This window comes from Magallana gigas, chromosome 4 (genome assembly GCF_963853765.1).
Source record: "Magallana gigas chromosome 4, xbMagGiga1.1, whole genome shotgun sequence".
In the NCBI taxonomy this organism is placed as follows: Eukaryota; Metazoa; Mollusca; class Bivalvia; order Ostreida; family Ostreidae; genus Magallana; species Magallana gigas.
In genome coordinates, this window is record NC_088856.1 from 32,594,626 (window position 1) to 32,612,698 (window position 18,073).

Sequence of the window (18,073 nt, forward strand, 5' to 3'; positions counted from 1 at the left end):
AGACGCTGGCCACTAACATCATTCCCGGCCAGTTACCACAATACAGTAGTCAGTAACTTCTATAACCTACAGCAAGTTATCACAATGATTAAGTCTGTAATCGCTGATAATTCATATAAAATAAATAATAGATAAGTACAAGTCTAGGGGTAAAAGTATACTTTATTCCATCAAAATATTGGATTGCTATATAAATGGAATGTCTTTCTTCTCTCGCCTATGAAATAAATATACACTGTTTGTTTATAAAATATGTTGTTTGCTGTGATGCTGCAGAATGAAACATTCACTCACTCTTTCAATACAAAAAACATCAGGTTTCCATGCAAATAGTACAAAAAGCATAACATACACTGAATAAATTGTCTTTGGTGCTAGATTAAACAAAAGAAAAAAATCTTCGTAATTGCCATTTGATACATTGAAGCTCAATATTTCCTAAAACAAGAACAAATATACATACTTCCACTGAATTACACTAGAATCACCAGTTCTTTAAATTACATATTATGAAATCTCTTTTTTTTCCATTTCAAAACCATGTCTTGTTTTTTTTCTATAAAAAAAGACATACACCTCTAAAAAAGTAATTTTTTCAAATATATTTAAAATGCCATCAAGATTTTACTTCCTGACATTTATGTGCTGTATAAAAATACTTTGTACTATAAAAATGTGACATTCAATACCACAAATTCAGTGTGAAACATAAACTCTGAATATAATCATGCTCTATTTGTAGAGGAAAATTGCTGTAGTATAAAAACACAAACTTTTCAACAAAATGGAACTCTATTCTAAAAAAATAAAAAGTAGCAATGACTTCTCCAGGTTTCCTGTAAATATGGCATTTTGAATTGATAATATTTCATTGTGGTTGTAAAACAAAACAAGTCCTTAACATTCATGGTTCCAAGCAGTCACTATAAATAATATTCCACTCTTTATCTAGCTTGTACTCAAAATGCCAATGATTTAATGTAAAGTGTAATTATTATTAAACAATGAATTATACATTTATATACTTATGTATAACAACTACCTAAAGGTTCAAATGAAACAGCAACATTTAAGTAACAACTAAACTGTCATGGTTAAAAATCTTTTCAGCACTGCATGTGGGGTTTTATCATCATAACAACATACTCATTGCAAACAAAAGTTGGTCTTGATTCATAGTCCAATCCCTAAATTAAAGCTAACAATGGCACAAGAACAAGAAAGCTAGGATTTTCTCTTCATATAATTATATTTCAACCATTGGACGGCTACACATCATGAAGAGTCATTTAATTGCATAGGGCATCAGCACTTGCAGTAATCTGGTGCTCCAGCCATCTAGCTCACCAAAATGGCAGACAATTTGCTGTAATATCACTGAAATTTTGCATATGCTCATTTAAACTGGTGGCATCGCTGAAAGTACCTCTAGCAAAATTAACCCTAAAGCTGGTGACCTAGTCAAAGTAAGTGTAAACTGGTGACTCAACAAACCATCAATAACTGCACTAAACAAAATTAATATAAAATCAGAAGATGCCTTTTAATGGATTTTTTCTTCATACAAAAAAATACAAGTCGAATACCAAAAAATCATATGGCAAGATATTCTAATCTCTATCAAAATGTCCTTAATTTGACTTTTAAGAATCTCTAATCAACCACAAAAGTGCAACGTAAAATTCCATTAAACGTTTCTTATCACACAACAACTAAGAAATAAAGTTAATATAAAATCCATAAACGCCATTTGTTACTTTGCCAATTCTACCCACCAATTTCTGAATCCAAGTGATTTCAAATACTAGTGTAACAAGTTGTAGAACAATGACAGACTGCACTTGGAGAATCGAATACTTTGTGGGGAGAGAGAGGGAGAGGAGGAGGGGAGGGGAGAGGAGGAGGGTCAAAGATCTGTCTGTAAGGGACTGGCTAGGGGTGCCTTTTCATCGTCGTCCTCTAGGTTACCATAGTGATAATCGGTACATTTGTCGACGTTGACATAAGTACTTTGTATATTGGACCTATGCTGGCCCTGTTTCATCTTGTGCTCCAACACAGACAACATCTCCATGATGGTCTTCACCAGGTCACTGAACTGTGGCCTGTCCGTGGGGTTAAACTCCCAGCAGTTCCTCATCACTGTATACCTGTAGATGTCATATCACATTACAGACCATTACAACTTCTATCATTACATCATATAATCTCAGCATTCTGTGGCCAAAAGGTGTGTTCATTAATATTTGCCCCCCGGGGCTTGTATGACAAAACTGTTACACTGAAAAATTCATTACAGGGTGTGCAATTCATTGGAGTCAGGGGTCAGAAAATAGATATACTTACAGCGGGTCTGGACAGAATGGTGGCTGGGGCATCCGTCTGTTCTTTTTGATGTACCTTAGGACGTCCCAGTTGTCGACCTCTGGGTAAGGATTGACTCCCCGGGTCATCAGTTCCCACAGCACCACCCCAAAGGACCACTGGAAATAGACCTCAGCATCACTACACCGACCACTCAGTCACTCTGAGGTTTGTCCTATATCTTATTGCTAGGCGATATCTAAAATCAGCTACCACTAGAACTAAGTTAAACGAACTCTGTGTTAAATGTTAATGTTTATATACCTGAACCTATTACCGGTATATCAGTTCTGAAGTAAGCATTGTATTCAAGGTTATTGTTTGACTTGTATAAGAAAGGTTTCATCGTCTCGCAAAAAGCTGTTTTCACCTTTCCAATCCTAAATCTGGTTTGGGTAAAATCAAATACTAGATTTTTACCATAACGTCACATTGTCACAAGAAACATACCTCATAGTTTGCTGAATCCGACAACAATACAGTAATGGTGTGGGAGGAGCCCATTATATAGCATTTTTGAGTAAGTTTTCTCGTTATGTCACAAATGAGATAATTTTATTACTATGTCCTGAAAATTGCTGAATCACATCGGAAATAGTTATATTGCCCTCCTGGGAAAAGTTATATTTCACAGGAAATGGTTATATTGCCCTCCCGAAACTGATATATCACCCTCGCGTGCAATCATTCTGCATATTTATTACGTCGGGTTTGAAATTTAGCTTGGCAAATAAACAGTTCCTCGAAAATAAAAATGTCTTGACAGTGTCTGCTATTCACAGAAACTTACTTTAGTTGTTTAATTTGAATAAAAATGTTCTTTTTGAAAGCTCCGATCGACATTTTACAGGAAAATGAATTTGTAAGATATGAAGATGCATTGATAATTAAAATACACATGTTAATGAGATAAATATATTCTTAAACATATTTTTATTTTTAAAAATGTTATATAACATATATTACATGTCATCTCGGGCGACAATACCAGAATATTTGTCCCTTGGTGACAGGAAAGCCCTGGAGTGTTATGTCCCCCTCTGCCTTCGGCATCCGGCAACATAAACTCCAGGGCTTTCCTGTCACCTCGTGGCAAATATTATACATATATTACATGGCTTCGAGGGCGACATACCAGAATATTTGCCCCGAGGTGACAGGAAAGCCCTGGAGTGTTATGTCACCCGATGCCGAAGGCAGAGGGGGACAAAACACTCCAGGGCTTTCCTGTCACCGATGGACAAATATTCTGGTATTGTCGCCTGAGAAGACATGTAATATGTTATATAACATTTTTAAACAAATCAAACTCGGGTTATCAACATATTTATTTAATTCACAAGGCAGAGGCAAATGTTTTTAGAAGGCTCACGCTTGAGTTTATCACTTTCGTCGTATTTGCCAAATTTTTTTCATCAGTTAAACTATCGAGTTTGAACAAACCACAGACATTGGCCTGACATGTTTAAAATTCGCGGATCTGTTTTGCTTAGCAACTGGCTCGTTGAATTTCGAACCCGACGTAATCAATATGCAGAACTCTTGCATGCGATGGTGATATTACAATTTCGGGAGGGCAATATAACTATTTCCTGTGAAATAAAACTGTTGCCAAGGAGGGCAATATAACTGTTTCCGGTGTGATTCAGCAATTTTTAGGGCATAGTAATAAAATTATCTCATTTGTGACATAACAAGAAAACTTGTTCAAAAATGGTATATACTGGTATGTCGCCCTCGAAGCCATGTAATATATGTATAATGTTATCTAGTACACAGTGTTCCTGGCAGACCTTCCATACTCACCACATCTGACTTGGAGCTGTAGGTTCCCTTCTCCAGACTCTCTGGAGCCATCCATTTCACAGGGAGCTTACTCTTCTTGTTGTCACTGCTGTAGTAATCTCGCTCATAAATGTCTCGAGATAGACCAAAATCGGCCACAATGGCTCGGTAGTTCTCATTCAGCCTGAAAAAGACCCCAGAAGATGCATGTACTCATTTCTTGTCAAATGACTTTAAGCTAAGTTTTATAAGTACATTTGAACACTGGATAATATACTTACATGCAGTTTCTGCAGGCTAAGTCTCTGTGAACCACCTTCAGCAGAGATAGGTATTCCATTCCCTTGGCAATGTCGACGGCAAACAAGATGAGGTCCTTAATTGTGGGATTCTAAATATCAAATGCACAGTACTGCATTATCCAAAAGCTATCCAAAAGCTACTTTCACAGTTTCTTTGTAATCATATTGTCAATTAACTAACTGTACATAAAGCAGCAAATCATTTTAAATCCTATTGGATTCTCATTTCTAAATCATATACAATACACAGATCTAAAATTATCTTTCTCTCTTATATATTTCAAAGATACACTAATTATGGTAACATTTAGCACCATCTTTCTCATCAGCTGATTAGTGTTACCATTTAAGGTAAAGGTCCATACCCCACTTGATAAATAAAATGCGTACAGATTTTTTTCATATTTTTCAAACATGTATATGAGCATATGTTCTTATCAAATTTTACTCAGTTGGCTGGTCCATCGGTATCATTAAAGCTATGGCCGTGGCTAAAAATAGAACCATTTGCGGAAAACGGCGCTTGTTTCATACATAATGAATCTAAGCCTAAGCCTGAAATTAAACTTTCACAAGATCATTTTTTGACTTGTATCCAATGTAAAATGAAGGAATTATCATTTTAAAACAAATAATTTTTTGTTCACTTGCTTATTTATTAAAATATAGATAAATCTGCTAACAAATGAGATGAAATGAATCAAATTTTCAAATCGAATTTAAGCTCTTGTAATTTTATTTACGTACAGAATTCTCTGATATATTGATATTATTTACCCCCTAACGTCCTTAATCAATTGGAAATAAAATTACCCAAAGGACCGGCCTTTTCAGGATCACAATGGGCGTATTTTTGGTAAAAAACATTAAAATATATATTTTGAAAAAAGATCCGTAAAAATAAAATTGTGCATAGGTTTATTATTTCATCACTCTAAAAAAATATGTTTAGTTTATTGTTAAATAGAAAACATGATTTAAACAAACTGTTGATTAATCTGTATTATTTAAATCGCAAAAGATGGTTTCTTTTGGAATCTTTAAGTATAATGGATCGAGATCGGTATTTAGAAATTGCAGTCACACGCGTGGATAATGCTAACTACCTGATATGCTTTTAAGACAAACCTCTATTCAACCTTTTTTTAACTGGTTTAAAGACTGTTCTTAAAATGAAATAACTTTTCTTCAGCGTATGGTTTTAATTCTTAAAACATTTTTTGTGTGGAAAATATATATATGCTCGTTGCTAAGCGAAAAGGATAAATATGATATCAGTCAAATTATTTCCCCTTGTGTATTTATCTCCCTTATGCACTGGAATAGATCTCGGTCAGGATTTCATTTTGGGTGTTTATGGACTTTCGGGGATTAATGTTCAAATATTTGGATTAAATTCAACCTTATAATGCATTGATGTTTATGCAGGAAAACAGTAAGAGGTCTATATTTTCAAAACGAGTACGCAATCGACACAACCCAGTCAAGTTTTCATTTCGGTGATTAATAGGCCTAATTGATTGCAGTTGTCAGTATTTTGAATAGCTTTGTTTTGAATCAATTTCTAGGTCAGCTTGATTTCAGAACAAATTAGACCCGGCCTCGTTAAATTACACCTTTTAACGCTAGCTCTCAATTAGATCGGGCACGGACAAGACGTAATAACGCGTGAATTACGTCAGACGTTGTTTTGTGACGTATGGATAATTACCTTAACTGCACATTTAAAGCTAAGCTTCAAAGTGTTATTTCTTTTTAATCAATATCTGTGCATTTTAACCTAGCAGAATCGAATGTGTGTACATGAATTAGCAGACAAGAGGTCTTTCAAAAACATGTTCAAATCAGTAGTGGCATCTTCTTCAAAACATGGGAAACTTTAATGTACTCTGTATCAAAAATGACAGAAAAAGTGAGCAAGTTCACATACCCCATGCTTCCCCATTACTTGATAATGATGTACATAATGAATGGCAAGGTATGCATAAAATAATTTGATAAAGCGTATGACTCGCCAAAAAAATACCTGCAAATATGCAGATCTATTCCTTTGTCTTAAGAAACCTAAATAATTCTATTTTCAAAAGGGTTGAAATTCACAGGGTAAAAAAGGAATCAGAATTTTCTGGTAATATGCATATCTACACATTGTGATCTAAATACCTACAAAGTTTCATGAAATTTCGTGCAGCGGTTTAAGAGGAGTTTTGCTTACAAAAAAAAAAAGAACTGACAGATTGACTGAAGGACTGACTAACTGACTGACAGACCAGTCAAAAATTTTATACCCGTCACAACTTCATTGCGTGGGGAATAATTAGAAATTCACTAAATAATGCGAACTTAAATTGCATTTAGAGTACACATAGAGATGGATTTCACCTAGTAATTGCCCCTGCCCCCCTACACCCCCACCCAAGTTACCGGTAATGACTTACTTCATGCTCATTCCTGATGTAGGTCAGCAGATCTCCATGCTCCATGTAGGGCAGGATGACCAAGGGCATGGCGTCGTAGTTGAAACAGATCCCTATGAGGGTCAGTACATTAGGGTGATGGAAGTCCTTCATCCTCATGGCCTCGTCAATGAACTGAGATATATCTATCTCTCTAGGACTGTTCTCTGTAAGACAATTAACAAGATCGAATCAAGCCATGAAACCACACTTCTACAGATTTAGAATAAATGTTGTAGAAGTTAATTGTGAAATCAAAAATCAACACTTACGATGCAGAGTTTTGACTGCCACCATGAGTTCCGTTTTGGATTCTGGATATGTTATATATCCTTTGTACACACAGCCAAAGTGCCCTGAAAATAGAAAACAATTATGGTAAAAATACTACGTTTACTTCATCATAAAAATGTGGTAATGGTTTTTCTATATAATTAGCTCACAGACAGCAATAAATCCTGGACATATGTCTGACCTCTGCCAAGGATTTCACCCATGGTCAGCCAGTCGTGTTCTATCAGCAGTTTCTTGTCACGTAGCACCAGCAGTGTTGACTCATCCAGTACTACCGTGGGTCCATCTGTCTCCGATAGACCAGCAGCTCCATCCTCACGACTCTCCGATGCATGACGCTCTTGATAGTCTGAAAATCAGAAAAAACTAAATCAAGTGTGCAAATGATCATCTTTGTTTGTCAGGCTTTAACTTTTTCATCTTTAATAAAGTTGCTTTTTTGTCCATGGAGTGCCCGGTATATCACAGTTGAACACTTACAGTTTGCTCTGTTCTCTCTGCTTTCAAAATCAAAGGTCGTTCCATCTGGGTTGAGTCCGCTGAACCTCACCTGGCCCTGACCATTGGCGTATCCAGCAGCGTAACCTTTCTTCCTGAACACACCCAGCTTCCTCTTCTTCATCACGATGATAAGTACGATGATGAGGATGAAGACAATGACAAGGACTACGGAGATAACAATGATAAGAGTCGGTGGACCACTGGAGGGACCCCCCACATACTGTAGTCTCCCAATGGTAAACTGCAAATACTGGCCCACTTTGACCTAAAAAAAATTATATAATCACATTGATAAACTTTCTCTCAAACTGCTTTTATAGAAGACAAGACTTAAATGATGAAGGAGTAACTGAACAACAAATGGGCTTATGATAGACTTGGCGGTGTACTTGCCTGTACTGTATAGTCGATCTTCTCATCAGTCTCTGTTGGCTTGTTCTGAGGTTTACAGTACAACATCTTGCTCTTCAGGAGATACACCTTACACATACTTTTGCCAATGGTGACAATGGCATCTTTAGGGGCTATCCCTTTGTCAATATGTTCACCCTAGAATTTGAATAAAGATAAACATAATGTATGGTATTTTTGGACATCTATTCACAATCTATTCTCATACTTTTGACTCTATTTTGATACACTTTAAATTCCTAATTAAACGTGAGGAATTAATATTCCCCTTAAATTGAGAGATGCACATCTCGCATAATATAAAATCTCGCTTTAATTTTTTAAATGGATTTAAACTATTTTGAATTGTGATAAAAATTTGGCATTTGATATTTTTGTGATTTGATGCAAAACCATTAAATCTTGGAATTAAGTACTTGAATAAAATAAGGAATCTACAATACTTGAATGTGAATGTATTCATGAATAAACCCCATTTGGGACTGTTTATGAAAATAAATGACCAGTATATATTGCTTTTACAATAAATTTTGATCATCTTGTGGGATTATTACACCATCTAAAGACAATGTGTCTTAAATACATCAAAAATGTATGTACATGTAAGTTACCTTGAGAATGAGAACATCCTCCGATATATCAAAGAGCCGAACAGAGTCAAACTTCTCAAAGGTTGGGTCTGGGTAGTAGGTGAATCGACTGAGGGCGTAGTGGAATTTATCAAGCTCTCTGAGTTCTCTGATATCATCCATTTTGAACCAAACAGAGGCTATCTCGGGTAAGTTGGGATCTACCGGTCCAGACAACAGGTTCTTGATACTGGGAGTGGAGCAGGTCATCATGGTGCCATCAGCAGAAGACGTGCAAGTCTGAAATCAACGGAGAACAGGTCTGTAAAATGGATGGGAGAACAAAGAATTCTGAATATTTTTCCAAAAACAAACATTCATTGTAGTTTCCCACTACAAGGGACTAACAGTTTTTGAGTGTCTTGATAGCCACGTACAAACCTGAAATTGAGAGTTTTTCCCCTTTACTGTGGCTGCAATCTGTGGTTGCTGCACGACATTCAGATTGGTTCCTTTAACCAAAATTTCTAGACCCCCACTGAAATTCAAAATGATTGATTATATCTACATTAATGAATAAGATTAATCACAGAAACTAACAGAATGAAAAATCCATCACTTCTTTATACCTGACAATGGAAGTTTTGGGTTGTATGCTGGTGATTGTAGAATCATTGACATAGGCAAACATCTGTGAGCTGGACGTGTTACTGCTGTCGATTTGAACTCTGACATAGGCCGCTGTAACTAGGGATGGATACGTAGCCTTCAAATCAGAGGTTTCATAACGGATCTCTGAGGTAGCCATTTTCCCAGTGAGGCACAAAATAGCTGTACTGTTTTTCCTGAAATCATTTTTACTTCTAGTATTATTACAGTGAGAAAAATACTTGTGTTTAATTGGGTATAAAACAATAGTTCTAATTATATAATCAGAATACTTGATTACTATAGGTACAATCAATCGTAGCCTTGTAAATCTGTGTAAGAGTATAATGCCACCTCTGAACACTGCATTCTGTTGCTCCAACAAACACGGCCAGATTTGAACCAATGTCCAGGTTCTTTCCCTTGATCAATAATTCTGTACCCCCAGACACTGGTCCCAGGGGTGGGAATATTCCTTCCACAGTTGGAACCTGATAACACAATATTGAAAAATAAAATACAAACATACTTTTAAAAAATCTTTAAGAAAAAATGAAAAATGAAAATGTACGTGGATCAACTGTACCTTATAATGAAACTGATGTCCTGCGGATGTCCCATTTATTTTATATTCGGCTGTGTATCGATCCTCTACCTCCAGTAACACTGGCGCTAGGCCAGAGGTTTTAGAGGCGGGAGTCCTACACTGCAACCTGTCAGAAACAAGGGGTCAAGGGTCAGTTTTAATATCAAAGTCTTTCATTTCATATTAAGTTTTTTGGATTGCTTTTAGGAGTGGATTAAAAAAAACTGCATATCTATCCAAGAAAGAAACTAATCAAAGTTTTCATTGGTTTGAAAATAACCAATGAACTAATGTACATAGTCCTCAAAATTATGAACTTTACTTAATCCATGATAATTGCTGCCCACAAATAATGAAACCAGAGCATGTATCAAATTGGCAAGTGTATAGTTGGAAAGAAACACCAAAGCCAGCACTTCACTAAAGGACTAATAAGAAGTACAACCTGACCGACTTACACATTCATATCTCTGCTTTCTATATTGCATTCACTACCATTTATTGAAACTTTGACCGTGGCTTTTGCAGAACCAAAGTTTATTCCTTTGAGAGTCAACTTAGTTTGTCCTTTAGTTGGTCCAACCATGGGAGACATCTATAGTGAAAATATATAAAATGGTGTTACTTGTAATTCTTTGCATATATACTAGTGTATTATGGTGTTGTTTTTTTTATTGATAAACAATTCATTAAATACCAAATGCGATTTGAGACTTTTATATTTTTTTACTGGATATGCGTATACATACCGGTATTAAACTAATATAGCAAGGAATTGATAAACAATAATTAGATACCGAGGTTTGAGACTAATTGTATATAATTTACTGGTGCACAATATTCCAAGCAATCATATTGACAAACTGGTATGTACCGTAACCTAACATCAGGTAACACAACTTACCTGTGAGATGACAGGTGGGCAGGTGTCATTCTGCCACTGCACTGGGGGGTTGAGGCACTCTGTGTGTAGGGAGCAGTGGTCCCCACACCAGCCACACCCCGCGGGGTCCCGACTCATCACACAGGCCTCACAGGTACTATACCCATCACAAGTATACAGGGGGAACCTGTACAGCTGTAATACAATGACAGGCATAGCAATCAAGGTACAGTGTAAAACAGGGACCAGCATAACATGGTACAATGTACATCAAAATCACCATTCTAATATTCAACACTGTAGTTTTGAAGGGAAAAAAACCAAGAGGCCTATGGTACTTATTGCTCACCTTAGTATACTTCAGCCATGTAAAGGATTTATAGATATTAACCCCTTCACGGTAACTGCGGTACTGCTCTTTTGCAGGGCAAAATGACATAATTTGGTGGAATATGACGTAACATCAATTGTTTCAATTACGTCATTTAATCATCTACTTACTAAAATTTCGGTAAAGTATATCAAATTGCCCTGCAAGAGAGCAGTACTGCAGTTACCGTGAAGAGGTCTATTCATTTGATAATTTTAATTCTTTCATACGTATTTTTTTTATAATGATGCATGACTAGTGGGATATAAAAAATTGTACTCTGCATAGCTGAAGAGTAATAGGAAAGTTGTACAATTTGTACAATTTAGCTGACCAAAAATAGTCTTCACAGAATAAAGTCTCTGCACACAAAGATTTTTTTCCTCAAAACAATGCTTAATCGATTTGATAGTAAATGCATGCAAAAATTTTTTGGCATGTGTTGATATTGCTAAAGTGTTTTCATTTTATTTGATATCCTTTATAACTAAATATATATATATAGTATAAGAATACACGCTTTATAATATACCCAAAAAAGAACATGCGCAATGCTACTGTATACTGGGAAATATTCGCTCCCCTTTTAATTTTTCGCAACTTTCGCCCTCGTTGTCAGCGGGTGAATTTTAGACTAGGCAAATTCTGATGTCTTCAATTATTTCTCTTTAAACAGTAAACACAACTGTGTCTGGGGGAATTCAATAAAGGGCAAAACTGCTTGCAAGTGTAAAAAGGCAAAAATTACACAAGTCAAAAATAACCCTGTATACAGTACCTCTCTTGGGTTTTAAATCTACCTCTTTGTCACCACTGATGTATAGTAAAACATGGTAAAATAATTATCACTGTTATCACCATTATTACAGTATACAACTTTAAAATAATGATCACTTTCACACAGTACAGCTGTAAAACAAAGATCTTTTCCACACTGTAGCTGTAAAACTATGATAACTACTGTGGTTTCATCAATATTCGTTGAATACCAATTTTCGTGGATTTCGTTGTTAAGTTGATCCACGAAATTTAATGTTCATTGAAGTGCAATTTCTGTTATCATTTTGTATTGATAGGGTCATTGGCCTCGAATTTACGTATCCTTGAAACTGTGATTTTCACTTTAACCACGAAAATTGATACCCTTGAATATTAATGAAACCACAGTATTCAACATCACAGCTTTTAATTAATTAATGATCACTATTGCACGGTGCAACTATAAAACAAGAATTTGAAAAAGGGGAGATAATTTGAGTTTTGTTACAATCATGCCCTTTCTACCACCCTTTCTCTATGAAAGAATTTAGACTTTACAAAGATCATGGAGGAGAGTTCCACTTCCCTGGGCTCAAGGGTCTTCACCTCCCCCCCCCCCTCAAAAAAAATCCAAAGCTTATGCGAACACTTAAAGAAACTGCTGCGGGCTGTCCTTGCTAATTAGCTTTTAAATCTTTAAAAAATCTTTTATACATTGAAGAACAGCAAATTCATTTAATTGTACAACTTGTACTCTTTTTAAGTTCACAATCTAAGGTAAGCTTAGATCTTGATGTTTACATTTTACAAAGTTCAAATTTGTTCCGCTTCAAATTCTGGATTTTAATTAGGACTTATTTTTGCTGATAACTAATAAATTAATACTAATTACCAAGAAAATAAGTCCCAGTTGGCATAGTTTAATTAACTACAATGTTTATAATATCTCAAACAATTATAGACTATTCTCACCCCATTTTCCTGTATTATATATAGCACAACCAATTGAGTCCATATTTTTAGTAGTATTACTAGTTTAAATGATGGATATGTTTTTTAGGTTAATTAACACTCACAGTTTGGTCAGCTATGAGGAAGACATGCCTATTGTCATGGCTGACTTCTGTCTGGGTAGATAGAGGTTTGTCAGTTACATTCCAGCTTGTCAGATAATGGACCTTTGTCTCCCTTTCAAACCAGATCTGTATATTTTGAAAGACTTATATACCAGTAAATGTTATTTAAAATTTTCATTTTTGATAAAGTAATGAGTATACTATTAATGCTGCAAACAATCATATAATCAAATCAATCATCAAAAAATATGCCTTTATGACATATCCCTTTTTAAGTTATAGGGCCTATTGAGTCTCTAATTTAACCAATATATGATATGATAAGAAATGATGTACATGTATGCCTTTTATAGGCATTTAAATTACTATGTACAAAACAGAAAAATATATAAAGATCATAAAAAAGAGATATAATTGTTAAGGTACTTCACTACACCGAGACTTATACTTTTTAAGACACTACGTCACAAGATGGCGATTTAAATGTTTTGTTAATCTGTTTGTATCAATCGATTCAGATGTATATCGTCATAGCTCAGTGGTTAAAGTATCAGGCTTGTGAACCGCAGGTAATGAGTTCGAATCCACCTGAGGCTTTTGTTCATGTTTACTGAATGACATTTTTGAAAATAGCATTTTTTGTCTAAAATTGTACATTTTTCGCCTCTTTGATATATATAATTCTTATCCATCATTCTTTCTATCATAATCAAGTAAATTTCTGCTGATTTGAGAAACTATTTCAAGGTGTAGTGAGGTACCTTAATGCATATGAATTCCTTTTTATGGACTTTTTCAGATATTGGTTGTTACCTTTGAAACCTGCCCAGTATTAGAGCCCAGAATGGCTACTCTATCTCTGTTTTGATTTGTCAAAGCAACTGATGTCAACAGGGCATCAGACACGGTATGCACAGCAGTTTTACTCAGTTTAAACTGGTCCCCGTTTTGACTTACGGCACTCTCCTGAATCCCAATGTTACTCATCAGTCCACAAAAAGAATGTGGTGTGTAATTTGTCTGCCAAATACATAATACATATTACAATTCAAATTGCTATTTACATAGGATCATTTGAAAAGCATGATTAAGAAAGATCTTTAAAATGTCAATAAATAATATTGCCCAATTTTCCTAATTTTATCTTAAAAACTTCAGAAGGATCTAATGCTGTAAATAATGGAAGTAATCACTGAAAAAACTAAAAGAAAACATATGCCATACTGTGATCATGGTAGAGAGACCTGTGTTTTGATTTATTTAAGTTAAATAGAAGGTTTGAACATATCACTCACAAAAAGGCAGTGGTTGTTGAAATAAGCATATTAAGAATCATACAATGCAGGAAGGGGAGGGGGGTTATGGTGTACAAAGATTCGTTTATGGGAGAATTTCGTCTCACGTGGGGGAACATTGGTTGGATGCCGGAGATTTTAGATTTTAAGACATTTTGTGGGAGTCTTCCATGAGATGCAGGAGGGTTAACAGGTACACATTTGAAATGTTATAACAAGAACTCATATATATGGTACCAGGAGAACACATATACAAAAGAGTTAACTTGTACCTTGGAGAATTGGTACCCACATGGTACAAGTTTTCCTGGTTACATCAAGGAAAGGTATAGTATCAAAACCAAGCAAATAGGTAATCATGGGTATACAGATAATAAGGATACCTACATCTGTCTCACAATTCCGGACTTCTTTCAGAGATTTCCCCACCAGCCATGTGACCTCACTTCCGATACCTTCCAGGAAACACTTATCCTGTACATCTTCAAATTTCTTCACAATATCTATTACATCATAGAAGCACAGAACTGACCCCAGAGAGGGATCAGCTTCTGAGCCCTGCTCCGTTCTTCCGAAGGTCACCGCCAGACCTGTAGATGTATCCCTGGCTCCGACTGAGTGATAATACGCCCCGATGGCAATGTTATACACTACTGAATTGGACATACACTGAATGGGCAGCTCCGTATAGGAAGCATATGTTTGGTCGTCCTGACATATCCGCACTATCTTTGTCATAAATTTGGGAGCAGTTGCTAGAGCATCATCCATTTGCACTGAGATGAAATAGGTGTGATTTTCATACTCAAAACCATGAATGTAGTATGCTTTAAATAAGCCGACAAGATCCGGATGTACATCCACATAAGTTTTATACATTATATTATTGGTCAAATACTGAAATGATTTGTCCTTAATATGAAATTTACGAGTAGAGATGGCAGCTGGGCGGAATGTGGATGGTCTCCCGTCATCACCCATGGCAACATACAGAAGATTGAATCCCTCACTTACAGCTCTACCACCGAAAAATGCAAACACGTGTCTCTTGTTGATGCTGCCTACAAAGTTAATTTTGTCATTTTTCAATTCTATAACCTGACTGATGTCTGTGGTGGATCGGAATTCACATTTGCCCTGATGGACAGAGCCACACACTAGCATAGAACCACTCTTTCGATCATACTCCAGTATACAGACTTGATTATCCGTGGGGACCCTCCCCTCTTTACAGATGGTGGTGGGGTCGGGAGAACACTGGGGGCTGTCAGAGTACGGACCCATCGACACATGTCCCTGAAGACGGAGTTCTGAATTGAGATGAATGAGGCCGTTCTTGGCTCCCAGAAACACGTCCCCATTATCAGGGTGGACCATTATCTCGTACACCAAACCATGGTCTACATGGTAGGAAGAAATCTTTGCTGCAAACACTGAGGAGATCACTGTTTGAAGCAGGAACACTAATCCCCAACACAGTTTTATTACTCCCCTCTTCATATTGAGGCCTAATGATGGGCGATTCCCTCACAGACCGCAAGTCACAGAGGAGCGAGGACAACACCGCATTTCCATGTTGTCAAATAACCAGACAGAGGTTACTAACTGGGTTCAATCATAATCCCAGCTGATTTTGATAATAGCAGCATGTGATCACTTTCTGTCCAGATTTCCTGAAAAATAGGAAAAATAAAACAATCAAATAAACAATGACCATGTCCATTAGTTGACAATATAGATAAATCAGGATAAGATACATAGGATTTAATTATCCTCGGATTCTGTTAAACATATCACCTAGAGGTATATACATATACAAGTGCACTAAAGCACAATCCTGATAGCCACTAGCACTTCATTGCCATTATCTCACCGATTCTTTTTCACTCTCTGACACATACCAATTAGTACATTAAAAGTTTGATCAATCACTAGAATGGACTGCAATATGTGTCCTGCAACATCGTAAATGACAAACAAGCTAGGCCTAGCTAGCTATCACACATACTGTTCATATCTTATCATTTGTTACAAGATCTTTCCCCAACCAAGACACCACTTGAAGTGAAAATTTTTAAGAAATATATCTGTTACTCAGAGTTTGAGGCATATCTGATCCTCAAGATGTTGAAGCAATACTAGAACTACTGTATTTTCATGATGTCAGTGAGCCATATATATCATATATACTTAAAACACTTCAAATAACTCACTTAATTCACACTCCACTTTATCAAATTCCTTTGCAATTCTGGATTCTTTTCTTCAAATTGAGTGAAAGTCTAAATTCTATTTGCTGTATTTGAAATGTACATTTTATTCTTTCTTTTATAAAATATTATAATTATTCAAATAAAGAACAATACAATGTAATGAATAATTAAGAAGTTAAAGATATATACTCCTATATATGGTTAACTCAATTTATACTCACTGAAATAGTCCTGCTAAAATTCCGATTTGGCTGCTGGTCTAGAAAATTGGCCACACACTGCATTTGATGGGGGCTGCATGCATGAAAAAAATGTTAGGGATAATTTCACAATCAAATCACAGAGCCCATCATTATTTCCTAAAAATGTCATCGTGTGTAACTTAATATCCAATTTGCATGTAATGAACATCAATTATAGGTTGTTGCATATTAAATCTTTACTCAATAGCAGCTGAACAATCTACAGTAATTTCTTTTACATATGTACAATTTATACTGAAAAAAATACATGTACAAGCTGATAACATCTTTATAAACAGTTAATTAATTAATACAATTACCTTTGGATATAAATCACAGAAGTATAAATATAAAACGATGTTTATTTTGTCGCACAACCTTTAATTGTGTATGTTATGTGTGTGTGGGTTTTTTTTTCTGTGTTCTGTAACGATCGATTTCCAAACATTTTACCTACTTCTACCTGACCCCGCCCATGTATGTATACATATATATAACTTTATGTCAAGATGGGGACACCTGTATACTGCAAAGACATTTTGACATTTTATTTATTTAAATTGCTCTACTATATAGCCAGTGAAGGTTATTGCTTTGCTCGACAAAACGCAAGCAATAGAAAACAATTCATCACAGATGGCATGAGTAATACCAAACACTCTAAACTACCGGAAGCTCGCTAAATGTCTGTTTCTGTTGCAGAATTCTTATCTGCTGAAGTGTCCGACATCAAATCGGTAAATGTAATTCCTAAATATTTTTGTGTCTGAATACTTACTATCAGTGATTTCCATGTTTCCTCATTATAACTGATAATCTACCTGTGCATATTACTTTCATTTTCACCTGTACAATGCCGGAAGCGTACACAACACAGGTAAATGATTTTGCGTTGGCGGATCTCGGATCTTATCTGTCGCATGGGTAGTTCAGAATGGTTTACTAGTTCTTGAATGCTGAATGGATTACAATCACTGAAATCAAGCGCACAGCTGTCACTTATTTGACTTTCAATCATTAATTCACAAACAACAAGCCAACCAATTAAATAAAAGGTCTCACGGTCACAACCCCCCCCCCCCCCCCCCCGTTGCAAGCCACGGAATATGAAGACAAAGCCTGTGGCTTGCGACGATGCTCCCACTCCAATCTTTAACAAAGGTGTATATAGGGAACTAGCGATATGAATTTTATATGGCATTAGTTCTAACCACTTGTACATTGTATTTCGGATTAAAATCAAAAAGACTTTCAAAGCAATTTTAAAAACGCATTTGCCTCTTCTATTCTAATTTATTACTCATCAATAAAAGAAAAAA

At 35.8% G+C, this 18,073-nt stretch overlaps 2 protein-coding genes across 3 annotated transcripts in view; one reads left to right on the forward strand and one right to left on the reverse strand.

Moving 5' to 3' along the window:
- Positions 1–142: 142 nt before the first annotated feature.
- Positions 143–17,672, reverse strand: LOC105342559 (hepatocyte growth factor receptor). Of its 2 annotated transcripts, XM_011449554.4 has the most exons (21): positions 17,533–17,672; positions 16,734–16,806; positions 14,687–15,972; positions 13,818–14,024; positions 13,005–13,130; positions 10,821–10,994; positions 10,375–10,511; positions 9,917–10,043; positions 9,685–9,821; positions 9,312–9,527; positions 9,124–9,220; positions 8,725–8,982; positions 8,096–8,251; positions 7,682–7,967; positions 7,383–7,550; positions 7,180–7,263; positions 6,890–7,074; positions 4,431–4,540; positions 4,171–4,333; positions 2,347–2,483; positions 143–2,150 (listed from the first exon to the last, which is right to left on the reverse strand). In XM_011449554.4, exons 3-21 carry the CDS (start codon positions 15,797–15,799, stop codon positions 1,907–1,909), a joined length of 4,125 nt encoding a protein of 1,374 aa, XP_011447856.3. In that variant the 5' UTR covers positions 15,800–15,972; positions 16,734–16,806; positions 17,533–17,672; the 3' UTR covers positions 143–1,906. The 2 variants fall into 2 exon arrangements, with proteins under 2 accessions (XP_011447856.3, XP_065938215.1); XM_066082143.1 differs by lacking the exons at positions 16,734–16,806; positions 17,533–17,672 and adding an exon at positions 16,201–16,215.
- LOC105342557 (pleckstrin homology domain-containing family G member 7) overlaps positions 2,394–18,073 on the forward strand; it is a 34,499-nt gene continuing 18,819 nt past the window's right edge. Inside the window, exon 1 of the mRNA XM_066082144.1 lies at positions 2,394–2,532. The gene's annotated coding sequence lies outside the window, so the exon portion shown is untranslated. The remainder of the gene's footprint in view (positions 2,533–18,073) is intronic.